General features: G+C 44.6%; 1 protein-coding gene across 1 annotated transcript in view; it reads left to right on the forward strand.

The window, feature by feature from the left end:
* PLCB2 (phospholipase C beta 2) overlaps window positions 1-27,748 on the forward strand; it is a 573,513-nt gene that overhangs the window by 313,785 nt on the left and 231,980 nt on the right. Inside the window, exon 14 of the mRNA XM_085626894.1 lies at window positions 19,125-19,296. Within this exon, the coding sequence (XP_085483020.1) occupies window positions 19,125-19,296 (172 nt within the window). The remainder of the gene's footprint in view (window positions 1-19,124; window positions 19,297-27,748) is intronic.

Below are 27,748 nucleotides of genomic sequence, written 5' to 3' on the forward strand. Positions count from 1 at the left end.
GTTAATAATATTCACACACTTATTCGTACAAGGCAAAGATCCTATCCTACGATGTTATCAAAGTGCAGAGAAACTGACATGGGAAAAAAAAGTTTTCTTACTGCATAGAATGCATGTTACAATAACTTTCCCGCAAATAGTCGTGAAGTCTGTTTTCTATAAATCCATCACAGTGAACAGATGTCAGCACTTGTGTTGTGCATGCACCTATTCAGAACGGACACACGGCGACATGGCCATACATGCAGAGGTAGCAGCCGGGTGCAGTAAGCGTGTTATTTTACCATTCTTAAGGTAGGAGAGAGAAAGCATTAATCACTGGAGGCTTCAACTCTGTTGATGAACGGTCCCTCCGCACACAACAATGGGAAAAAATACCACTTTACACCTGGTACAACTGCAGATAAAGAATGGGAGAAGATGCATAAGATGTAAGCATGTAATATGGTCCCGCAGAGCCGCTGAGGGTTCTGGGCCATATCATAAACCAGGAGGCCGACGTCAAGTGGATTGTAAAGTCCCCAAGATCCAATCTAACATGTTACAGGATAAATATTGGCTATGCCGCTTGTTTTTTTTGCGGTAGTGGCTTCAACATTTTTCATTTTTTCAAACGGTAAAATGTTTATTGAAATCATTCCATGAAATACTGGGCTATACTGTTTAAGAAAATATGTAATGATGTAGTTAAGGAAAAACGCCCTTTAGATTGCTGAGGCTGTTCTCTGTGAGGTGCTGCTGGCACGAGGCACCGGTTGGAATTAGACTGCCCAGGCTTTGCTTACCTTTCATGGATAGAATGTTGATTAAACAGTGCACAATGTTGAAGCAGCGGCCGGTGCTTTTATTATGATGATTAACCCCATATTTCAAAGGCCCCAATTAAATAGTTTCCAGATTATACAGGGACCTGTGACATACGGGATTGATACCACAGGGTTTCTGCAATTAAACAAGTAATATGAAGACATTCATTTATTGAATGTGTAGGTGGGCCATGACAAGTTATAAGGCGCATTTTTTTTTCTATTTTTTCTTTATTATATAGCGCAAACTTGACCGGAAGGTATCAGAGCGCTTTACATAAGCACCAGATGCGTTACACAAGGACACATTTATTTTTGTTAGGCACGGGGTGATTAAGTAATTTGCCTAGAATCAGAGGATGTTCAGCGTCATTGCCTAGACTCAAATCTCCAGATTAGAGGTCGACCGCCCTTGCCGTTAGGCCACATCCTCTCCCCTGCTAGTTGTAAATACAGCCACATAAGTGTAATGTTGGGCCTTAGGCCCTCATGCTCGGGAAATGACTGACGCAGGACACATGGCTACTGTAGTGGGAATGGCCACGAGCACATGCGCTCGGCCCTTTTTATTAACAGCGTCACCTGACCCAGTGACATCTGTGGTGGGTGGGAGTATAGTGTGATACACACATGTCGGAACACTAGAACGTGTCCATGCTAGGACACTACATCCCTCCCAATTTATAATGACAAAACCCAAAGTCAAAGTTCAACCTGTGGGAGAAAGAAAACCCATACATATGTAAGACAGTGACCAAAACTTCTGTAGAGTCTCTTACGCCTCCGCTGCTTGGGGTCCCAGACGATGTTCTTCTTGTCGCGGAGACCACCAGTTTACTGTGGCACCAGCCATGGGTGCTCGATGGATCTAGTCCGTTGACGACTCTGCCTTGAAGTTGTACTCACAGTCTTTTCTTCACTTTACTTCCATGGCGACAAACGCAGTTGAAGTTCTTGTGGTTCACTGCTAGCTGTTGCCGTTCATCTTTCCGTCTTGTCCTCTTTTCATCTGTGGCGTGTATTCTGTTTTGGCAAAAGACGGATTGGTTGCAAGACACCCCTCTCACCATGATGCCTCTCTCGCAGGTGTTCCCCTGCCACGGGATATCCCTGAGGCCCTCTTCATCAGATCTGTCCTGGGTTGAGTGTCCTGTATCGTGTTACTCCCATGCCGATAAGTGCGGGTGCGGAGGAGACGACAAGTCTCACCTCAGATTCCGCAGTCAGACCTGGAGGGTAGCTGTTGGCTCCTGTCTTTGTGCGCGATGTCTTCATCCTCCTGGGACCTTCGCTGAAGAGCGGCCGATGACCATCTCTCGTCGCGGGGATGCTCTCTCTCAATGGCATCCCTGAGGCCTTTGCCCCTGAGTCACCACGGCTGGCGTTGTCCAGTGTCCGTGTGACCCCAAAGGTGGGTGTTCCGAACGGTCCGGCCTGCTAACCTCTGCAGATCCCAGGTGTGCTGAAAGCATCGCCAAGCAGATGGTCTTCTCTCCGTGCCACGGGTGTTCTCAGGACTTGCTCTCCATGTTCTGGCACTTGTCGCCTTCCTTATCTTTGGGGTGTGAGTAGTCTTGCCACACTCCTCTCTCTTTCCTCGATTCTTTTCTCCGTGAGGGTGTCGAGTCACTCTGACTTCTTCTCCTTCTTCTTGCAGTGGCAACCGTGCCACTCAGATCTCTTTCTTTCCCCTTTTTCCTTTTGGTGGCAGACGTGCCACTCCGATGTCATCTTCCTTCTTTTCTTGTAGTGGCAACGTGCCACTCCGATGTCTTCTTCCCTTCACGACCTACTCTGGGCCGTTTCTGTTCTCCACTTGGTCTGGCCAGGCTTCTCCATGCAGCGAGCGCACTCTGCACGTGTTCCCCCTGGTCTTGTCCTCGTCCGAGGACACTCTCTCCATCTTCCTCAGCATTCCGAGTTAGGGTCGTGACCTTCTCTTCGTCTTCTCCTTTTCACCAGTTACTTTGGTTGTTGAAGTTCGTGGGGCCATACTCTTGGTCCTCTTCGTTCTTCTTGAGCTTCTTGGACCACTGGACGGTCCGCGCTGCCGATCACTGGCAGGATACCTTCGGTCTTCCGTCAGACCTTTGTTTCGTAGATTCACTGACCCGTGCGTCGGTCACCTCCTTGTGCAACCCCTGGCGGGTTGGCTTTGTGGTGCGACCATTTGGCTGGTTGTAGATTCGCTGACCCGTGCGTCAGTCACCTCCTTGTGCAACCCCTGGCGGGTTGGCTTTGTGGTGCGACCATGTGGCTGGTCGGCTTGGCCTTTGTGGTGCGACCATTTGGCTGGTCGGCTTCACGAGGTGCGTCACGTCATGTGACTACCTGTGTTTGCTGAATTGTCGAGCGCTGGTGCATGCTTCTCTTCGTACCGTCGCGGTACATCTTCAGTGTCGCGTTGCTCCTTGCGCCGTGGGGTTTCTTGTTGTGGTGGCTTCTTGGCGCCACTGGGTGTGCTTCTGCATCCTTAGCCGTCAGTGTCGGATACTTGCTGCGCCCATCCTCTTCAGTGGGTTCCTCTCCTGTAGGCGCTGCTGTGTACCTTCCGCGCCCGGGGTACATCTGCGCTGAGTCCGTTAGTTCGCTCGAGGGTTCGCTCCACTTGATGCGGCGACAGCGCAGTCCTCGCTGGGGTGGATGTGGCTTGACACCGTTTTTTCTTTCTTCCTCCTTGTTGCTGTGGGATGGCGCCGCATCCCTGTGGCACACTGTCTCTTCTTCCTTGCGCCGCACTCCGTCGGTCTCCTGTGGCTGCTGGATTTCCTTGGCTTGCTGCAGGCTTGTTTATTTCTCCATTGCTGCAGTACCACCAGTGGCCACTAGATGGCAGTGTTGCTTTACCCTTCACTCAGCAGCACCCTTCTTGGCTGCCAGAACTTTCTGCCCTGTTGTCTTCCCTCTTTCCAGGATTCACTCCGGCTGTGGAAGGGAGCTGGAGCCAGGCAGAACAGTGGAGTGCAGGACCCGGAGCCAGACAGCAGGTAAGTCGTTTACCATTTGTTTATCCAGAGGCAGGAGGGCACAGGGCATTCCTTCTAGTCTAGGCTCACTTCTACTGCAGAGTGCTTCTCTGGGCCACATTTCTGCCTCCTGACGGCCCCTTGGGAGGGCTCGGTCCTTTCTTTCCTCGGGAGGGGTGGGGGCTTAGTAGCTTGGTTCCTCGCGCTTCTCTGGCTGCCCGGGGACACACGTTACTACTGGCAGCCTGTTCGCTTTGCTGGGGGCGGGGCTGGCTTCAGTGCATGCCGGCCGTTATCTCCACTGTGACTGCAGGCGGTGAGGGAGGCCCTCGCAGGCTGTCGGCCCTGCTCTGTCCTCGCTGCGGCCTCCCAGCAGGGTCTGTCTTTTGCGTGGCCGATGGCCACGCGCTCGCTGCTCCCGGAGGTGTGGCACACTACCACGACCGGCTGCTCTTCATTCGCGCACCTGCAGTAAGTCTCTATGTGGGGTAGGCACCCGCTGGTTCAGTTAGTCCGGCGCTCCTTCTGCATTCGCGCCTCGCGGCGCCACCGGCTATCATCCGCTTAGACGCCCCGGGCCGCGCGCTGTCTCCTCATCGCTTTCCCCCGCCCCCGCAGCCTCAGTCGGCTTGCCCTCAGCGCAGGGAGCGGGCGGAGGAGACGGGGTTCTCGGTGTGGTTGTGCGGCTGCGGGTGGGCTCCGCTCTTCGTTTCTGCTTTTTCTGCCCTCTCCGTGGGCTCTCCACACGCCCTCGAGCCACTCGGGCATACAGCGCTTCTTGTGGACAGCGTGGCCTCACCACGGGTCGACCGCTGATGCGGGGTGGCACCCGCTGGCTTCACTCTTCTTTCGCCGCGCAGCTCCTCACCTTCCTCCACGCGGGTAGGCTCCGCGTGGTCGCCGCCACTTGCCTGGTCGTGGCCGATGCGGGTGGGCTCCGCACGGCTCGCTCATTATCTCTGGGCACAACTGCAGGCTCGACGGGGTCGGGGTGGGCACCCGACTTCGACGCTTACACTTTGGGGCACAGCGACTGCCCGTAGGTCATCGCGGCGGTGCGGGGTGGGCTCCCGGTCACCGCTCGCGCCCAGGGCTCTTCGCACGCCCTGCGGGCGAACAGGCGCTTCTCTTGCCTGCCGGGGGGGGGGGGTCACGCAGGCAGCTCTCTCTCCCCCTTCATTTTAGCTGGGCTGCTGCACCCCAGGGCACAGCCCCCTCGTCGCCAGTGTAATGTCGGGCCTTAGGCCCTCATGCTCGGGAAATGACTGACGCAGGACACATGGCTACTGTAGTGGGAATGGCCACGAGCACGTGCGCTCGGCCCTTTTTATTAACAGCGTCACCTGACCCAGTGACGTCTGTGGTGGGTGGGTGTATAGTGTGATACACACATGTCAGAACACTAGAACGTGTCCATGCTAGGACACTACATCAAGCAGACTCAGAGTACAGTGTCATTATACTGACGTATAGTGTGATGCAGTGAAGAATATGTGGTATCAACAAATTCTCGATGCAGTGGTAACAAGGTGGGATTTCCCCTTCGCACACACACTGGTAAGATTTATTTAATTACTTGCTCCAACTGCCTACGAATCCAGCGCAGTCTAGAAATGCCAACCTCCTCTGAGCGTACGTGTCCTTTCGCTCAACCACACTCAGGGGAACAAAATACTAAGGGCCTCATGTAGGTAGCATACCAGTTACCACTTCTAAAATACCGAACGATACCGAATCGGTATTTTAGAAGTGGTAACTGGTATGTAGGTAATGAGTCGGTATTTTTTACCGAATCGTTACTAGTCGGTAATTACCGAATCGGTATTTACCGATTCGGTAATGAGGCATACCTTCCCATTGATGGGAAGGTATGCCTCATTACCGAATCGGTAAATACCGATTCGGTAATGGGGGGAACACATACAAGGGTGGCAGGGTGTCACATTGACACCCTGTTGCACCCCTGATTCGGCCATGTGTGCACATGTGGCACACATACATGCCCTAAGGGCATGTATGTATGCCACATTGCACACTGCTACGCGCGTAAAAATGCATTTACACATACATTCATTATTTACCACCAACTATAAGTTGGTGGTAAATACCGACTCTTAAACACACACACACACTCCCCCTACATCTCGATTTTGCTTTCGGAATTTACCGAATCGGTAAAATTACCGATTCGGAAAAGTTACCGATTCGGTAACATTACCGATTCGGTATTATTACCGAATCGGTAATTTTACCGATTCGGTAAATTCCGAAAGCAAAGTTTGTCCCCCTACATACCAATGGCCAAAATACCGGTCGGTAACGGTATAATTACCGAAAATCGGCCGTTACCGACCGGTATTTGGCTTCCTACATGAGGCCCTAAAAGACTCCCCATTACGTGTTTCCAGGAATTTGAATAGCGCCACGTTTTTTAGTTTTTTTTAAACGCAACAAAAAGTTTAAACAAGGCGGCCCCAGCTTTGACTCTTTGCTAATTGTTCGATGTTTGCATGTTGGGGAAAGTGACAAGTGCGGTAAAGCTCTTAAATAAATAGAAGTTGGTGTAAACAACTAATTACTTTCTGAGGGCTGTTTGGACTTACTCGTTTCTTTTAGATTTTAATGCGCAAAAGGCTCTAAATGAAGAGCTTGTCCGCGGAGCTGGCATCGCATGCGGGTAGTGCCTTTGAGATGTGGTGGGAATGGATTTCCAGGCGGGCTCTCTGGAGGGTTTTGCTCCGAGAGGTGAGAGGTGCGCGGTGCGCGCGATGTGTGTGTTTGCAAAAATCTGCTTAACACCGGGGTTCTTCCCCGGCCCCACACGAGCTTGGCAGACAGTAACTACTTCTGGGATGTTTTTAAAGTCGTGCCATTATTTTTAAAATTTGTTTTGTTTTTGTGCCGAAAAATAAGTGCGCGTGGAAGCTACGCACATGGACCTTTGAAACTAAGAATGTGTTTGAGGCAGTGCTTCAAATGGGCAGGTGCTGTCTGGTACTGACTACCTACACTTCTTTCATTTGAACGGAAGAGTGCCGGCACCTCTACAATACATTTAATGAGAGAGTACCAGCACTTTTCGGCCCTGCTGCACTAGATTTAATGTGAGAGTACCGACACTTCTCGACACCGCTGCACACACTTAATGACACAGGGAGAAGAAAATCCAAGCAGAACGAGATGCGGGAGCTGCTGGTGTGCACGCGCGGTTGCGAGCATCAGCATATGTTTCCAATTATCACGCCTGTGTCTGGGCACGATAATTGGAAACATATGATGCTGCTGCTGCACGTAACAGACACCAATAGGCCATGGGCGGAGCAATGCGCCCGCCTTTGGCCAATGGCGTACTGTCTATGTAAAAAGGCCCAAAAGGAAAAGCACATGCTCGTGTGTGTGCGATTCCTAAACCCCTACTAGAGGTCTCTCGCTGCGCGAGACCTAAAAAGGAAGGTTTGGTCCTGGATAAAGTTTTATTTTGCCAGGTTGAAATGGCAGCTTGAAACTTCACACACAGGCTCTGAAATGGTAGACCTGAGACATGTTTAAAGGGCTACTTAAGTGCTGTAGGCCCACTAGTTGCATTTAATTTACAGACCCGTGATACATGTAGTACCACTTTACCAGGGACTTACAAGTATATGTAATGGGAAACAACCTTTACAACGCAGTCATTACATCACACTACCTTTAAAATGCAGTCATTACATCGCAACATCCTTTACATCGCATGTCATTACAACGCAGCCATTACATCGCATGTCACTACAACGCATGTCATTACAACGCATGTCACCACAACACAGGCATTACATCGCAAGTCATTACAATGCAAACCATTACAACGCATAGTACCCTTACACTATCCGACACTCACCCTACTGTTGCACTCACTGGAGTTCGAATAGTTATTTTCACCCCTACACTATCCAACACTTACCCTACTGTTGCACTCACTGGAGTTAGAATAGTAATTTTTACCCCTACACTATCCAACATTTACCCTACTGTTGCACTCACTGGAGTTAGAATAGTAATTATTACCCCTACAATATCCAACACTTACCTTAAATGCAATGTAATGGTATGCGTTGTAATGGTATAATGCGATGTAAAAGAATGCATTGTAAAGGATGTTGCGATGTAAAAACTGCGTTGTAAGGGCATGCGTTGTAACGTCATACATTCAAATGTAATATGCCATTTGGGTGTAAATCAATGTTACCATGTTTAAAGGAGAGAGCATAAGCAATTTACCACTGGCTAGCAGCCGTAATGTGCATAGAGTCCTAAAAGCCAACAGAAAAGCGTCCAGAAAAAAGGAGGACGACCCTGCAGAAAGGGTCAAATCCAACAGCCCTCCTTTATGGCTGAAGGACAGTTGGTTGGCCACAGACTGTGGCTGCAGAAGGCAGACAGGGCTCTTAGAATGTTGTTTACATTCTGGGCCCAATTCACAAAGGTAAACTTGTACTTCAGGTCTGACTTTACCTTTGTGAATTGGGCCCTTAGACTTCAGGTCTAAACTTAGGTTTCAGGTCTAAGTTTACCTTTGTGAATTGGGCCTTCTGTTCCTTTCACCTCCCTCACGGTCCCGGAGACTTTCACCACTAAAGGCAGTGCTAGGCCTGAGGTGGACAACGCAGGAGCAGGAAGCGGAACCACGGTCCACTGATAATTGACGTCCATGGAAAAGGAACGTGGGCCAGTCTCACTTGTTTCTAGATTCAGTTAGTCTTCATGGAGTTTCAGGGAGCGTCAAGTTTACTTTTGAAAATTCTCTCCTATACACCATTCTAAATTTATTTCCACAGGATTGTAACCACAAAAATGAACTAAGGCTATGTTTTTAAAGGGTTAGTGGCTAAATAACCACCATGATAAAATGTGCCAACTGTTTTATTGTCCTTAGTATATCATGACTTTGATACCCTTTGCTCAGCGTGCCTTGTTCATCAAGCTTGTCTTCACTAATGAAGTGTTGTGATGAAGAAATATGAATTTTATGATCAGTTATGTCCCCTATCTTAGACCCCAACGGCTCCATGTACATGTTACAAGTACATGTATGTTCCCTCCAGTTCCAGCTATGAAGACGCAAATACATGTGCGTCCAACGTCAACATGTCCTCTTTCAGATCCGCCATGAATGGGTCGAATATTCCATTCCTAAGTATGATTGGCCACCGACTTTATATGGTTCACTTTTCACGTTTTACAGTTCAGGCGAGTAGGCCCTGAATTCTGCCATCAAGCCTTTTCCTGTTTCTGCCTCTGAAATGCTCCAGCCTGGACCTGCATCCGTATCCATGAACTTTGTCCTACTCCCTGCGCGGCTAACGGTGCCTGACGCGGCCTGTTGCCTGCCAAAAACTGTATTCAGCCTTCAAGTTATCTGCTCCGCTCCTCATTCAATGCATTCCTGTCTAGTAGTTTAGGTAAACATCCTTCCAGCTACCGAGCAAAGGGCCCGGCCTCGCTGTCTTTATGCAAGTAATTCATAGCCCCTGTTACCATGGAAGATTCCTGCCCCCTCGCATCTCATGTAGACACATAGACGCTTGTACATGCACTAACAGTCAGTATAGAATAGATTCCGTCCGAGAGACCTTTCCTCTTGGATAAAACAGTTCCTTAAACAAAGATATTAGATACGATTTGGGATTAGGTTGACCTGACCCCCCAGACTTCTGTCTCCACATGTAGAGCTAAATGTCAATTCCCCTTCACCCTCTAGTTACACGTCAATCACACGTCATGCGGCTGTGCGCGCATCTCTGCCAAATATTTCTGCTGACACTACAGGATTCTCTTATGGATCCACCCACTTGTGACATCATTTTTAATGACGTTTCTAGTATACGCCTATTATTACGCCTATTTTCATTACGTATGTGTATTCTTATCTGTATTATCAGCTGTTACGCCTCCTGCATCTGTCTTAATGTAATGCTTTTCATATATATATCATTACTTGTCAATAATGTATTGCCTATCCCTTCCTGAACCTTCGTGGTGATGGAATACGATTGCCTGGTTCGAACCATAATTCCTTTGTAAGGAATAAAGTCCTTTTCAGAACCTCTAATACCACGGATTCTGCCTCTTATTTTGACTGAGTTATTCTTACTAGACTTTACCGCATAAAAAATAGTACAGGTAATTTAAATATTTACCACATAAATTGGCGCCCGAACAGGGACACTTTCTCATCTCACGCGCCGGAGGTGCGTTGCAGGCCCGGTCTCCTGCCACAGCTGGACGGACAAAAACGCGTACCCGCAGGATTTCCTGTATCTCCCTCCGGCCAAGCGGGGGTGACTGAGGCTGCGATCAACACCCAGACGAGGCGGTGAGAAGTGCGAAGTATCCCGACCAGAGCCTAGCTGAGAGAGCAAGATCCGAGGTATACAGAGGCCCACCAGGTTCCGAAGTTCCGAGTCGAGTCGAGTCCAGTCGAGTCCAGTCCGGTCCAGTTCAGTTCAGTTCCGAGGCCTTCCGTTCCGTGCTACCCGGTGAGTACCGTTGCTGGGGAGGCATTTAGACGTGCACATTAATTTGTGCCGGTCATGACGGGTTTGGGTACACAGATCCGGTCTGCACTGTTTTAGCAGTGTATCTGTACTGTTTAGCAGTATATCTAGTATGTTCATATATATAATCCAGTATTATCTAGTATTAGTATTATGTCAGTAACTAGTTTTCTTCTAATTATCATTGTTCGTTAAATGTTAAATGTTAAATGTTAAATGTTTTACTGTGTTTAAAAATTGTGGTATGAATGAGTGTTCATTATTGTGTTTATCGTATTAATTGTGTTCAAGTCCAGTTTGAGTAAGAATCAAGTAGCAAGGTTTAAAGATGCCGTTCTTTTCAAAATTAAGACAGATCAAAACTAGAAAAGGAGTACTCGAAGAAGCTGTTCCCATTCCACCTAGGGACACTCCAGGGTACTTTATGTATCATAAACATGGCCTAGATGCCGTATTATATCTTGACTTATGGGTGGACTACACCAAGGATCTAGCAGAAAGTCAGAGGTGGCCCGCAGCTGGGACATGGGATGCAGATTGCATCATGAGAGTAGAAGAAGAATTATGGAAAAAGAAAGCCAGACAGTCACAGAAAGATGCCATTGAACTATGGCGTAAAGAATCGCATAGGCGCACAGAGAAAGCGCTCAGACAGGAAGAGAAAAGTAGGGAGAACTCAAATAAAGCCCGAGAAAACGTATTAGTTGAAGAAGGTATCCGAGTAAAAACAGAACAAGTAGACAGACAACGGAACACTCTTATGAATGGTATGTACCCTCTTTTGGCCGAAGGTTTACCTAAGGCCACCCCGGAAATACCGAAAGATTTGCCACCCCCATTACTCCCGATTAAAGCACATCCCAAGACCGCAAAAGATATTTTCCTTTCCTCCTATTTAGACGATGTAGCTCCCGAATATGTTAATGTTCCACCACACACGCCACCTGTCGATGGTGCTCAACCCCGAGATCATCCGCCCCCACCTCCGCAACAACAAACTCCTCCGCACAATCCAACAGGTCCATCTGTTTCCACCGCTTTTCCTGCATCCACAGTTTCTACCTTACATCCCACAAATCCTTTCGTGCCTAGCACCTCAGAAGGTGCGACAGGAGGTGCGACAGCAATTTTTGCCACGCCACCGTCACGAAGTAAATCGTCTCTTAGAGATTTAGCAAACCAACGTACACCCCAAATAGCAACGTCCGACATGTTTAAGGAACATCTTGTGGATTGTAGATATGATCCAGTGCCCGGTAAAAATGACAGAATGCTGCTATCATCACTACGTATACGACGAGCTTCACTATATTTAACGACACTACCAGGAATGGTTAATCATCTAGACAATATATATCGCTTTGTCCAAACAGGGCAAGGCCCTGAAAGTATTGACGAAGCCATGGATTATCAGAAAGTGGATATACAGAGATTACTGTTACGCTTCTTCATAAACTGCTTGATCAGAGACAGGCCTGGGGTAGATCAGGATGAAATGCAAGTACTTACCAGATGGGGTCAGAATATATCAGAGGGAAAACATGATAAACAGACGTGTATAGTAGCTATGTGCCGAAAGATCCGCAAAGAAGTAGAACGAATACATAAAGCCAGATTGGAGGCAGACAAAACTGAATCAGAGGGAGAGGAGGAGGAAGAATCAGAAATGCCCACAGGACAATTAGAAACGATAGCTTATGTAGGTAGGGGAAGACCTTGTAACAATACCAAATACTTTAATGATCCGATACGTCCGATACGTCCAGACAACAGACATTTTCAAGCCCCTATGCTAAATACGAAGTCCCCTGAACACTTATTCCAGGCTGCTGATAAATTACTTCGAGACCGAAGGGGGTATCATATGCTCGATTCTATGGATGAACAAGAATTAGCCAGGTCAGCAGTACAATGGGCTGACAGTTCTGAAAAATACAGTGATGATGCGCTAGCACACACGTTTTTGAATCTCACCCCAGACGAACAGCGTTTAGCTGGTATATACATGATACAACACCTCCTTATATTATATAGAAGCCAACACTCCGATCCTGGTCCCCTACCTGATATACTGATAGAATTACTCACGAACAAATGGAGAGGTTCAGGTACTGATTTAATTAAAGAAATTCTAGAATATCGTCACCAGTACATTATCTTCGTATGCCCAGAACATGTTTCAGTTCCCCCCAAGGAAAGAAAAAGGTATCACATAGACAGACAGAATCCCTTACGCGAAGTGCACCCAGTCAGAGGTGATGACAATACTTTTAAACGCGTGTTTGTGTACACGCCCATAACTAAAATTGAATTATTAGAAATGAAGAAAGTAGTACCTAGCCATGACAAAGACCCAGCAGGTTTCCACCGTGAGATAAAAGACATGTTACTCATGGGAGAGTATACTTACCCTGACATTATGAAAATATTAAAAGTCTTATTACCTGCCGGTATTTACAAGAAACTCAAAGACAAGGAATGGGAGGTGGGAGACCAAAAGATAGATTGGACAGCATTAGAAAACGAAGAAAAGGCCCGAGCTGCAGGTTCAGGGCTTGGGGAAAAGACTACAGCATTACCAGGATTATTAGTGCAGGTACTACCACGTTTATTAACTACGAAAAAGGAAGACTGGGGTGCAATTTCAGCCTGTAAACAAAAATAAGATGAAGACACTAGTGATTTCTATTCCCGATTTGAAAAATGTTTTGGTATTAATAGTGGCATAAAAGCAAGTAGTGAGTCGTATCCACATCTGTTTGTGACAAAATTAGTTGAAAATTCTCTGCCCCAAGTTAAGAATAGAGTATTAAAATTCGAGAGTACTTGGCAAGGTAACACACCGTCACAGATGTTACAAATGTTACAATATCATCACAATAGAATTAGAGAAGAACAAGAACATGAACAAAGACGTATGAAAGACACGAAAATGAAAATGCTTGTTGCGCAGTCAGTTCCAGCTGACGGTCATAAAAAGGGTACAACGCAGTCCAATGATTCAGCGGGTCCTGTTAGAGGGACATGCAACTATTGTAAACAGCCAGGTCATTATATACACGATTGCGCAGTTCTAAAACATAATATCTCTACGGGCATAACGAAGGAGAGACCACGTCCGCCTAGACAGGATCAGATCCAACAACAAGTACCTCAGAATATACAGCCTATGCCAGCTGTACAACAGACCGCACCACAACCACAACAACAACAGCCACAGCCTATTGCTGCAACACAAAACACGACACAACAGATGTACCAGTATGCACAAAATGACTATCCAGAGTATCAGCGCTACACATGAAATAGCCTAGAGAGGGAAGTTGGCTTACCCCTTATTGAGGTTCCTGTAGATCAAGAGGGTCCTTATGTACAGAGTCAAGTATTAGGGAAAGACCGAAAGTTCCTACTCGACACAGGGGCAAGCAGAACAACTATCAGTCACAGCGAAGTCCCAGGGGCACCCCTCTCAGGCTCACAAAATATTTCCCTTGGATTCTCAGGAAAACCAACTATTAACGAAGTATCGCAACCACTTGCATTCACAGTCGGTCCGTTAACACGGACTACAGATCTATTGCTTACGAAATCATGTCCAGAAAACTTGTTAGGTATAAAAACATTGAAAGCTCTAGGAGCTATAATATGTTGTTCTCCGGAAGGAGTACGATTATTTTTGCGTGACTTTAAAGGTCACTACGTGTCTAGAGACATGGATCACCGGTTACAGAATCTACCTGCACATTTATGGGCGCAAGGCCCCACTGATGTAGGTTGTATGCACATTACACCATATCGAGTCACACTCAAAACAGGAGTGGTACTACCACGAATGCGACAATACAAGTTACCGCCAGATGCTGTTGTGGCTTTGCTGCGAATCATTGACGAGCTCATTGTACAAGGAGTGGTCGTGGAAACCGACTCCAATGTATGTAATTCCCCGATAATTCCGATTCTTAAACGAACTGATCCAAAGGCACCGCCAGTATATCGATTAGTTATTGATCTGCGCGAATTAAATAAATGCATTGTACCACAATACCCCGTGGTCCCAGATATCTCTTCATTGCTAACAGCCATAGATTCAGAAGCAACGTTCTTTACTGTAATTGACCTCAAGAACGCTTTCTTTAGCGTCCCAATCGATCCGGAAAGCCAATATTTGTTCGGATTCAGTTTAAATGGACGAAGTTTTAAATTCACACGTGCACCTCAAGGATTCACAGAAAGCCCCAGCATCTATAGCCAAGCACTGAAAAGAGAACTTGACAGTATCCACATGCCAGCTAACACTGCCCCGACTACTGCCAAACAGTTAGTTCGAGAATTCTTCCCACGGTATGGTTTGCCCCGTGTCGTGTACTCAGATAATGGCCAGCCATTCTCATCCGAGCTAATGAAACATGTTTCACTTCTGTTAGGCTATCAATGGAAATTCCACTGCGTCCGACATCCCGAGGCAGCAGGTCTCGTGGAGCGACATAATCAAACTCTGAAAATTAGACTGTCCAAAGTATGTAGAGAAAAAGGTGTCGACTGGATAGTAGCTTTACCAGTTGCTCTCTTTTACATGAGAATGGTAGCACACTCTCGAACAGGGCTATCCCCGTATGAGGTGATCTTCGGTAGACCACCAAATATGTGGGGGACGCCTATACCTCGTAAAATCACTGATGTTGATTGTAATATGCTGACAGATTACCTGGCTTCCTTGATGTCTGCACTACAATCTTGTCGTTCACAGGTAGCTGCAGCTTTTCCCGATAACACTGAGGTGAAGCCCCATGACGTGGTTCCGGGGGACCTTGTGCTTGTAAGGAACTTCGACAGAAGGAACCCGCTGGAGCCTCGCTGGCAGTCGCCCAAGCTCGTCTTATTGACCACAAGGACAGCTGTGAAGATTGAGGGACGCAAAGGGTGGTTGCACTCGAGCCATATCAAAAAATTTCATGGACTACCATCTGACTTGAACTTTCAGCCCTGCATTCCCTCACAGACTGACTCAAAACTCCCCCTGGTTGATAAGCCAGAAAAAGAGAATTATAAACTGAAACTAAGGTCTAGCAAGTCAGACAATTTGATTGTTTAAGTCCTCTCCAAGGTGAATCGGTTGAATTTGTCTCTGACATGTATCCTCTAGACCGAAATAGAGAGAGAAATAGACAGAAACAGCTCAAGAAACATGCGTACTGTAAATCACTTCGTAGTCACTGCATCGTGACATTATTAATTATGTTTTCTCTAAGTCTTCTGATTATTATTGCCAGTATATTATTACACATGTATTACCCTATTTCCAAGCGTGCTTTCAATGCTACTGTCGAACATTCTTTTAGCGAATTACCTCCGCATGAGTTGTCCTATAGATTTGCGCTGCGCAACAATACATTCATTAGTATGTTACATCATTCTCATCAGACCAGCAATGCTACAAATTGTTGGATATGTGGCCGACTCCCTCCCTATCAGAAATACAGGGGAGTTCTGCCCCTCTTTCCGTATCCATTCACACACAATGGCTCCTGTGGAGCATGGTTTAGTTTGATTAATTCCCTAGATTCAAATTCAGTAGTTTATCAAGACAACTGGGTATGGGGAAACCTGAACCTAGTTTTACTTAAAGTCTGCTACCCTAACAAGGAGGGACTTCCCAAAAGAACAGGAACTGATCTAGAAAATGAAGTATATGGATTAGGTAACTTTACACTTAACCTCATGATCCTGAATGTTGAATCCGAAGCTACACCAATCTTGCCCGCTGTGTCAGTATTTCCAGTTAGAGGCGAATTATGTGTAAGAAAGAATGGTTCAATACACATGGGCCATAGTAAATGTACCACTGTAATAGAATTCAGTGATCAAGGCAAGTCTACATTTAGAGCTTCCCGTCACTCCTACTTCATCTGTGGTCACACCGCATACATGCGCCTACCCCTAGATTGGGATGGTACCTGTTACATTGCATTCCTTCTGCCACCTGTTTTCCTAGCCCCGCCTGATTACCATAGGAATACCCATTTAGTACACAATAGACAGCAGAGAGATCTCCCGATTGTCGACTACACTGAAACAGCATGGGAGCAATACACAGATTTCAATAAAGGTTTCTTTCCCTACATAGGTACAGTCACTAATAGTAAGCTGATACGTAGATTAACTAGAACCCTTGAAGCAGTAGTGAATGAAACTACTTCCGCCTTAGGCAACTTAACAGAGGAGCAGTCTGCGATGCGGATTGTTGTTCTTCAAAATCGTCTTGTCCTTGACGTTATTCTGGCCGATAGGGGCGGAGCTTGTAGGGTCATCGGATCAAGTTGCTGTGTTTTCATACCAGAAAACGCGCCGTCAGTATATAAAGCCATAACTCGCCTTCATAAGATCGTAAGCCAGATACACCAGAATCCAGGCACCTGGACTTGGTCCGGTTGGTTCTGGAGCGTGTTGTCAGCCTGGGGATGGAGGATCCTATCCTTCCTAGGTATTGGCTTTCTCATACTATTCAGTTGCTGCTTGTGTCTACAATGTGGGCCAGCGATTTGTGGTCTGTGTGCCACATCGTGTATCCCGCCTTCAAATTTTCATTCAAGATCCCGGAAGAAGAAAGAAGAACAAATGATGCTATATGAACAGATTGATGGATTGATGAAGATGGATATTTCATGAAGGGTCCGTAGGGGACAAGGAGGGAATGAGGAAATATGAATTTTATGATCAGTTATGTCCCCTATCTTAGACCCCAACGGCTCCATGTACATGTTACAAGTACATGTATGTTCCCTCCAGTTCCAGCTATGAAGACGCAAATACATGTGCGTCCAACGTCAACATGTCCTCTTTCAGATCCGCCATGAATGGGTCGAATATTCCATTCCTAAGTATGATTGGCCACCGACTTTATATGGTTCACTTTTCACGTTTTACAGTTCAGGCGAGTAGGCCCTGAATTCTGCCATCAAGCCTTTTCCTGTTTCTGCCTCTGAAATGCTCCAGCCTGGACCTGCATCCGTATCCATGAACTTTGTCCTACTCCCTGCGCGGCTAACGGTGCCTGACGCGGCCTGTTGCCTGCCAAAAACTGTATTCAGCCTTCAAGTTATCTGCTCCGCTCCTCATTCAATGCATTCCTGTCTAGTAGTTTAGGTAAACATCCTTCCAGCTACCGAGCAAAGGGCCCGGCCTCGCTGTCTTTATGCAAGTAATTCATAGCCCCTGTTACCATGGAAGATTCCTGCCCCCTCGCATCTCATGTAGACACATAGACGCTTGTACATGCACTAACAGTCAGTATAGAATAGATTCCGTCCGAGAGACCTTTCCTCTTGGATAAAACAGTTCCTTAAACAAAGATATTAGATACGATTTGGGATTAGGTTGACCTGACCCCCCAGACTTCTGTCTCCACATGTAGAGCTAAATGTCAATTCCCCTTCACCCTCTAGTTACACGTCAATCACACGTCATGCGGCTGTGCGCGCATCTCTGCCAAATATTTCTGCTGACACTACAGGATTCTCTTATGGATCCACCCACTTGTGACATCATTTTTAATGACGTTTCTAGTATACGCCTATTATTACGCCTATTTTCATTACGTATGTGTATTCTTATCTGTATTATCAGCTGTTACGCCTCCTGCATCTGTCTTAATGTAATGCTTTTCATATATATATCATTACTTGTCAATAATGTATTGCCTATCCCTTCCTGAACCTTCGTGGTGATGGAATACGATTGCCTGGTTCGAACCATAATTCCTTTGTAAGGAATAAAGTCCTTTTCAGAACCTCTAATACCACGGATTCTGCCTCTTATTTTGACTGAGTTATTCTTACTAGACTTTACCGCATAAAAAATTGTACAGGTAATTTAAATATTTACCACAGTGATTGGGCTCAAATAAGCCTAGAGTTAGCTGCTCTGAGCAGAAAATGCTGCACAGAAGATTTTTCAGCACTTTGGAAGTGATTGCTCGTGTGTTTTGCAAAATATTCTTTGGCTTTGTCCCTAAGCATACTGTGGTTAGCGGTATACATCACTGAGAAGGTCCACCGTGCTCTCTGTGCCTACAACCTCAGGCTCCAATGTACTAAGTGTGCGTGTAGACCCAGTGTCACCTTTTGGTAAGACCTAAAATGGAGGAAATATTTCAAGGGCGACATGATGTCTAGTGCTTGGGAGTGAAGTCCCATCTGATTTTTGGGTTATGGCAACATTGATTTGAAAAGAGTTGGCTCTTTTATGCAACTGCACACACAAGTATAAGGAAATGTTGATCTGAATGTATACACTAAGTCTTTGAAAAGTAATTAGTTTAAGAATTTCCATCACATTTTTAATGTTGTCTGTCCATGTACAACAACAAGAAGTATACATTTCTTTCCATTTAATTGTGCAGGATTTGAAAAATGTTTTTTTATAACTGATCGTGTTAAAGGTTGCTGAATAGCATTAGTTTAAAGTTGAGTAGTTAATCGAGTTGTATTGGTTGTGGGAGATTCTCAGCATTAGACAGGATCTATGGGCCAAATGCATCAACATATTGTGAGATTGCAAAAACTGCAATTTGCAAAATAACGTATTAGTACCTATGCCAGTTCACAAAATTTAATTGGATACGAAAACGTCTGTGCATGATTTGCAAATGCTTTTTCAGACTCAAATTTCAGTACATCGGCCATATGTGTGAGAAATCATGATGGAAGGAAAGACATTGGATTGAGTGAAATTGTTTTGATTCAAGATAAAAGTAATTAGTTATTACATATTTGATTACATACTGCACATTTACTTTTTTTCCTAAATGTGCCCCTTTACAGTTAGAACCAGGAGTTCCCTTACCAAGTCCTGAGGAGCTCATGGGAAAAATCCTAATTAAAAATAAGAAGAACCAGAGCCCCTCGCAGAAAAATACAGATTCCCAGAAGAAGGGGCGGAGCACTGAGGCTGGTGCACCAGAGCAGTGTGACGCTCTGAATGGTGAGACAACAGGTAGCGTATGAAACAGGGAGACCTATAATGCAGCTTTTGCACCATGCATCCTAAGTGGTTTGAAGTGACTGATGTCTAGTGCTATTTTGAAGAGCAGTCAATTGTTCACTGTCACTTTGGATAACTAAAGAATATTATTCAAATGTGTTGTGTTCACTTCCTGTAATGAGTAATATTTGTGATTATTGGTTTGTAAACTTTGCATTTGTTTTCCATTAGAGCATTGTAATGTTAAGAACTCCATTGAAGACAATGCCATGGCTGAGGGATACAGATGTCTTCTCCAACATTCCAATGTTTGTCTTTTTGTTTCTCCCTGGTTTTTTTAGGACATTATTTCCTCTGTGAGGGAAACGTTCTAATAGCATTATAGTCCTTCTGTCTTGAGCTATGTCAGTTAGTAAAGGCCTACTCCCTCATTTAATATAGCCTTATAGCCCACCATAATGGGCTATCCTGCTCAATTAAGAACCGCACCAGTGTAAGAGTTAGAGGGCGCAGCCAAAGTCTGAAGTCCTGTTCTTCCAGCATTTTCCTTCCAGCAGGGCCTTCTCCTTCAGGTAGAGTCTTCCAAAGTCCCAAATTTTATGAGAAGATGGTGTGTTGTGTTTCGATTTAGATGCCCGTACATAGGTTTCCCTAAATCATGTCCTTATATAGGCACAATTCGCATTTCCCTTATTTAGGCATAGAATCCCAGTACTTATTTAGGCATTAGCCATGCTATCCAAATACAGGCATGGTCACCTACATCCGTCTATCCCACGTCACAACGAGTTCTTAGAAACCAGACCCTTAAGCCATCGGGACTTTCCCTAGCTAGGATTATTTATTTCTCCAAGAACTCATCTATTATGCATGAACTACTATTCCTTAGGGGTTCATTCATGACGTCTTCCTTTGCCCGACTTTATGTCAATGCTTGCATTCCTAAGCACCTTCCAGGTATAAATATACCTTCCCTTACCTTACCATGGCAAGCACGGCACAGTACAGCTCGATATGGCTCGCCCCGGCTAGTTCAGAAGGAATTCGAGTTCCCGCCTGACGCACTGACCAGACGCTGTCGTCCCTGCTCGCAGAGAATCCAGCTTCCATTGTTCTGACTCCCTTCGCGGGGTGTTGGAGTTTGAGATTCGTAAAGAGATTCCCACCTCTCTCATTCTAAGGTATGGAGCTGACTAGAATCTAGAGGGACTCTTGGCATATAAACTTAGTAAATACTATACTATAGAAACAGCACGTACTTCTTATCTTGTACTACACTTAGGTTAGGTACACTGGGGTAGAACTATTTAGAAGCATCAGACAAGTATCCCCTTTCTAGCCTGTGTTATTTATGTATGTATATATGAATATATGTCATAGCTAAAAGACAATGCTATTGCAGTATAATTTTTTCTTACGCTGTGCATATTATATCTTGCTTACTGTCTAGTGATTGTAACAGCTCATATCTCTTACATGAGAATCAAGACTGTTCAATAAATTCTTTTATTGAAACGCCCGTCTATCTATTTCTGTGTAACTCTGAAGAAACTAAGCATGCACGATTGACTGAGTGAAACTGTTATCTATTGTTTCCACGATTCTGAGACACGTTCCGATTCTAAGGGAAACAAAGTTGTCATGTTTATGTGGTTCTCAGAAACTGCTCCCTTCTTGTTTATTCGAGAAGTTTCTAGTTACCTCTGAGTTAGCTGGCACATAAAGTAATTAAGTTTAATGTACTTACTAGAGGCATACTGACCTTAGTCCTATGCAAAAACTATAGTGTATATTATTCCAACGTGCAGAGCCTATAAGGGAAATAGGAACTACACTACATGGTGCCCAACGGTTTGGTAAGACACTAATTTAACGCTAGATACCGAAGTAACTCAGTCGTGCTTTTCTCAGAGACCCCTACTCATAATTCTTCATAAGACGTCTGGAGTGGGTAGGGTTAATATCCGCCATAGCTGAGTAGGACGAGAATCCTATGTATTAGCTGTTTGGTTTGTTCAACGTTGAAAGATACAGTGTTCCAAAATATTGTGCACCTTATCTTTGTTTCCTTGAAACTTGTTCTACATTTTCCAAAAACAAAAAACGGGGATCATAATGCCGTGACCGGTGAGGCTGCGACTAACCAAGTCGTAACAGCTTTTAATACTACAGGTTTAAATGAAACCGATGAGGGTGTTATAAAACATGGTCTAACATCAAAAGGTGGTAGAGCAGTTTTTGTGATAGAGGCACATGAATTTTTTCAGACAGAGGTATTCTATTTATGGATAGTATTCCCAGAATCAAATCCAGTAACACATATGTTTCACTTCTTCAAAGAAGATGAACCATCTGAGGAATACATTCCCTTCGAGGATATTGAAATTCCACTCACATACCAGGAGCATCAGCTCTGGTTTAAAGGCGCCCTAAAACATTACAAACACATTACCAGGCTCGGTCCACTAGGTAGACCAGGAGCAACATGGCCGATTTTAGCCGGCTACACTCCTCATCCTGACATTGAAGCAATGTCAGACAAAGAATTTCTTAATCAAATACAAGAATTAATAGAATTACACAGTTAAACCACAACTGTCTGAAGGTCCTACATCTTCTAAAAAGAAGTGGGAAAATAACAAACAACATTCAAAAGAGAAATGTTCTCAATCCCGAGGTAGATCTCCTCAAAAGGAGCCCTCTGAAAGGAGGTTTAATCTCAGGAACAGGGAAAATTTGAGAAAACCTGACAGGTATCAAGATACTGATACACGTTCCTCTCGTACCTTTCAGATATCGTCACAGACATCCGAAAGATGAGGATGGTCAGATCACAAAGAAGAACGCGTGAAGTCCAAAGACGATCAACACGTTCAGAAAAACAAACCAAAACCTCAATTCACTAAGAAATAGGTAGCAGGTCTGAAGATCAGACATGCTGATAATTCTGAGAACACAACTCAAGAACGGAGAATGGGCTCAGACAATGCTGGACAGTGCAGCAGAAGTAACAATAGCTCGCCAGAACCTGAAGGAACTTCTGGAGATAGTGGACTTGAATGAGTACATCACAGTTGAGACAGTAGACACCAGGGTTAGTACTCCACAAAGGTTATATGAAATAACACTCCGGATGGAGGGAGACATACCAAGAAAAGTGAAAGCACTCTTTTTTGGGAAAAACGTTCAAGGGGTTATGATATACTTCTAGCAGAACAGGACTGGCCACCAAAATTTCTCAGGGAGTGCCCACATGGCGAAGACATCATTATGCCAGCCTTCTCCAACCATGTTCCAATACACCTAAAATATACTTATGCCAGGAAATGGGCACTTTCCCAGGCCCCAGCATTATACAAAAATCATGTAGGATGGGATGAGGCCTCACCTCACCATAAAATCCAATTAAAATGTCAACCTACTGCACAAACATAGTACCCAATCAAGCTAGAAGCTAAAAAACATGTCAGGGAGATCTTAGATCAACTTGAATACCAAGGGGTGATTGAAACATGCACCTCATCAATGAACAATCCTTTGCTTCCTGTTTCCAAACCAGACAAGACATATTATCTAGTTTTGGATTACAGACACCTGAACACTTGTTCTAAGACATTTGGTGTGCAAAATGCACACAGTACAGCATTAATAGATAACATTGTGCGTAAAAAATATAAAACCACATTAGATATTTCAAATGGCTTCTTTTGTCAAAATATAGCACCTGAAAGTAGGTACTTGACACCTTTCTCAATAATGGGGACCCAGCGTCACTTCTGTCGACTCCCACAAGGGTTCAAGAACAGCCCGAGGTTCTTCTCAGCAAGAGTATCATAGTTACTACAAATTTACAATGACGAGGCATTGTCATATGTCGATGATATCTATCTGACAGACAATGACCTAGATAGGCACTTGAACAGGGTAAATACCATTATAGCAGTCTTTGCCTCTGAGGGCTACAAATTTAATTTAAAAAAATCAAGAATTGCCCATCACAATGTCCTTTTCTGAGGATATGAGCTTTCAAGTGAAGGCAAAAGCCTGGCAGTAAACATTTTAGAAAAGTGTGCACTGCTCCAACCTCCAAAAATGCTGAAAAATTTACAGTCGATTCTAGGTTTCCTAAATTTTGGAAGAACGTACATTCTAAATTACGCAGAAAGGATTAAACCTCTCTACAAACTAATCAAACCTGATTTCAAAATCAAAAATTGGACACAGGAACACACAGACATTCTGCATTCACTACAAGCTGACATGTTAGCAACAAATCACTTACAAACACGCGTAAATACACGCAATTTAGTGATCCGAATAATTTCGGGTCAATGCGGATTCACATACTTAACTTTTAATGAAGTTGAAAAAGTGCCAATTGCAGACAAATCACATTTGTATACACAAGCGGAAATGCGATTCACTTCGACAAAAAAATTCTGACAGCAGTTCAAACCGCTGTAGCAAAAGAAAGAGCTCTAGCTCAGGGGAAACGCATTATTGTCATGACTCCGGTACCGGCCTTAGAGGCAGTTACAAAAGCGAGCATTCCAAATGCAAAATCTTTACATCCAAGATGAATCCAATGGGTTAATTCTCTTGCTGCAACAGATGTTGAATACGTTTTTGATCCTAATTTAAAAACACAAGCATTCCTGCAATACGAACACAAATGTCCTCTGCCTATTGAGATTCTCCCTCTTGACCAGTATGAATTTATAATTTATACTGACTGATCAGCACAACTTGCTATGGGGAGTAAGCAAGCTTACAGTTCAGCGTGCGCAATCCTTAAAGGTCGCATGCGCGATGGTGAATTCAGACCGATGGTCACTAAAACACAATCTCTAGGGGATTGTACAGCTCAGCGAGCTGAACTACAAGCATTCAAATTAGCACTTGAAAATACGGATCACAAATTCCCCACACGTATAGTGTGCGATTCTTTTTACTGTGTTCAATCCTAAATTAATATTTACAGAATTGGCTTCAAAATGGTTTCAAAGATGCAAAAGGTGGCACAATCAAGCATAAAATGCTTTGGGAACAAGTAGTTCAGTTGCGAGACGGACCACAAAGCACTCATGTGATACACACGCTGAGTTATCAACGTGATGGCGTTCATGTTGCAGGGAATTCCTTGGTTGACGAAGCCACGAAGGGGGCTGTGTAAACGGCTTCCGTAGCTGCGATCACTCGTTCGAAAACGAGAATAGACAGTGAGATATTGTTGGCTGTCAATGCTTCAAGCACAGGCAGTGGTGCAGCATTACCTAAAAAATGTCCACTCAAATACTCGTATATAATTGATGCGAACAACGTTCCGTTTGCTCGAATCCCTGGAGTGGGGGATAGGGTAATTTCAAACATGGAACGCAGATTAGGACTAATCCTAGCAGCACATGAAGGGATAGCCTCTGCCCACGCAGGTGTTTCCGCCACAGTATCTTTATTAAAACAGAGATATTGGTGGCCAGGCATCAGGAAACAGACCAAAAACTATGTTTTGGAATGTGAAATATGCCAAAAAATTAAAGTCTCTACAGTGAAACGTCCTGAGCAGACGCGCCTGTTAATTTCAGATAAACCATTAGCTTGTGTTTACCTGGATCACTGCGGTCCCTTGCAAAGGGATGGTAAAAATAACTATATCTTGGTTGCAGTGGATTCGTGCTCAAGGGTCCTATGGATGTGGCCTCCGCGCTCGGCTGACGCTCGTACTGTTATAAAAGATTTGCAAGTCTTTATCGACACATATGCAATAGGCACGCTTCACTCTGACCAGGGCCCTGCGTTTAGCTCTCGGTCTTACAAAGAAGCCATGGCCAGTTTGGGCTTTGCATTGCGGTACTCTTCTCCATTCCATCCTGAGGGAAATTCTGTTGTGGAAAGGAAAAACCGGGACATAAAGCGGTCTATAACAGCTAGAGTATTAGGTTTGGGTGATGGGTGGGTCAAACATCTTTATGGGGTCTAACGCTCATTAGACAATTTGCCAAGAAGTTCTCTAGGGGGTCACTCCATATGAGGTCCTATTTGGGACAACAATGTGGGTTCCTGATCTCGAATGTAAAGGCACAGTGGTGGAAAAGAAACCATTTGATATCAAAGATCGTTTGGCAATTTTCCAGGACTTAAATGAACTAAGATCAAAACAAAGCAACGTGTTCCTGAAGCCAACCACCACTGGGGAAAATCCAGCCGTCCCAGCAAGGCCTGTCTGGATCCCAAAGCTTGGAGATCTAGTTAGAGAGAAGATCGCGGACAAGAAGGAATTTGGGCCTTCTTACAGACAACCAGTACCTGTCCTAGCCATTCACGGAACAAGAACAGTACTTCTGCTGCTCCTTGCTGGTAAAAAGGAGAAAAGATTTGTGGCCATCGACCTCATCAAACAACACTATGTGGCCAATACTAAGCAGTAGGCCTTGTGGACTCCGACCAAGTAGCAGACGCACTCCTCTAGCTACTATCCAAGAGGTTTCAACTGAAAGACTCATCACCGTTGAGAGTTCAACAGTAAGAAATGAAGGACTAAGCAACAATGCTATGGAACTCATTCCTCTTGAAACCCAAATAGCAGTTCATCCTGATACACCGGTCTATACCAACGTAACACCTGATCAACTGGTGACAGAAATTTCAACCAATCCTGATGCAATTTCAACCATTGACAGAACTGCCACTGGCTATTTCATTAACTTTGATACGTTTTCTGAGGATCCAAGTGAACTAGAAACGATGCCAGCCAAACGAACTTTCAAAGAACGAGCACAAGACTTCTTTCATCACGTGAAAAAGATTTATCTGGTTTCACCATGGATTGAACTATGGATTATTTCTGGAATATTTTTCTTTCTGCTTTGGCTAGCTTTAGTGATGACTCTGGGCATGCTGATAAATGGAAGATATATTCATTTGGACACAGGAAGTAAAAATGTGACCACACAAATCATCCCATCTTGAAGCAAGAGACTTGTCAGCGGTGAACATCACAGCCATTCTTATACAAGATGGTATAGTTTGGAACAAAACAGATTATTATATATTCGGCCCGTCGGAACTCTTGAAAATTCCACACTTATTTAAAATTTCATTAAGTGACTTTATTACCTCCAGGATGATTGGGACTTTGAGACTGTTAATAAGATGATGTCTGATCTAGAAAGGTCTGCTGCATTCTCTAACCACGAATACTTAGAGGGTTCAACAGACTGTGAGCAGCTTTTTTGTTACAACCACTATGGTCATCATTTCTTGCATAAATCTGCAACACCTAGAAATGTATTTATGTATAACCAATGGGAACATTGTCCTACACCACCAAGGGGTAGCTCAAAAACGTTTGCAATGAAGTTTCCATATTTTTCAGGGTACAATACATCCAATCCAGAAACGTTTTACTTTAAAAATGTGAACAAAACAGGAATGAAAAATATGTTAACTAATACAAAACAGATTTATTCTGCTGCCTTTATTGCCCAACTGTCTAGACAGGATTTTGAGTTTTGGAAAAACACAATTGAAACAAAATCTGTCTGGGGTACAAAAGATTGGCAAGTGCAGGGGATAGAAGCTTTGTTTAGAGCCTGCATCATCCCACAGCAAAAAATGTTTTTGAATGACACTGTTCAACAAACGTCTTGCCTTGGGTTAGCCAAGATCAAAGACATGAACACACCGTCTATACCTACACCTGCAAGTAATAGCACTACCCAGGGGGAGGTTGACATAAATACTATTTTACAAAACAACAGATCAGATCCTGAATGGTAAAAAGAGTTGCTCTGGCCCACAGATACAAACATCTGTCAGGAGAGATTCCTGGCCAACATACAGGGTTTTACTATCAATAGGCCAGACCCACGCTATGTTCAAAGACAGCATCCAGGGGTAGTAACAAAATACAGTGTAGGGAAATTATGCCTTGATTGGCTACAGACATCTACACTAGAGGATGTGAAACAACACCTATCTTTACTTAAAGAAGACGCAAACCTCAGGGATTTCTTGCTAAGTCCAAGAAAACCGCGTCAAAAATGTTTCATATATGCCGGTATCTATGCTGCTTATAATTAAATATGGAAGGTTACCCAAGCAGACGCCGCAGAAAGAATACGAGAAATTGATCGTATTCATTTAGAGAAATCTCTCGCTGTGGTCGACAATGGGTTAACGACTCTGTCATCCAGGATATATTCATTGGGCAACATTGTATCCTCTGCTATAGACATTGTGGAACAAGATTTGGTCCTGCTGCGACAAGGTCAGTCTTAATTACGTTCTATTCTGTTATTAGGCTGGACGCTACAAAACTTGTATGCAGGCTATGTGCCTTGGCGTTTCATCAACACGTCTTCTCTGTTTTACGGATCATTCATGGCAAAATAACTCTGCCTGTTACAACTTTCCATTTTCAGTATTGCCTCAAACACATGCCAGCAGGCAAATATGAAAGGTTGGG

This window comes from Triturus cristatus, chromosome 9 (assembly GCF_964204655.1).
Source record: "Triturus cristatus chromosome 9, aTriCri1.1, whole genome shotgun sequence".
NCBI lineage: Eukaryota > Metazoa > Chordata > Amphibia > Caudata > Salamandridae > Triturus > Triturus cristatus.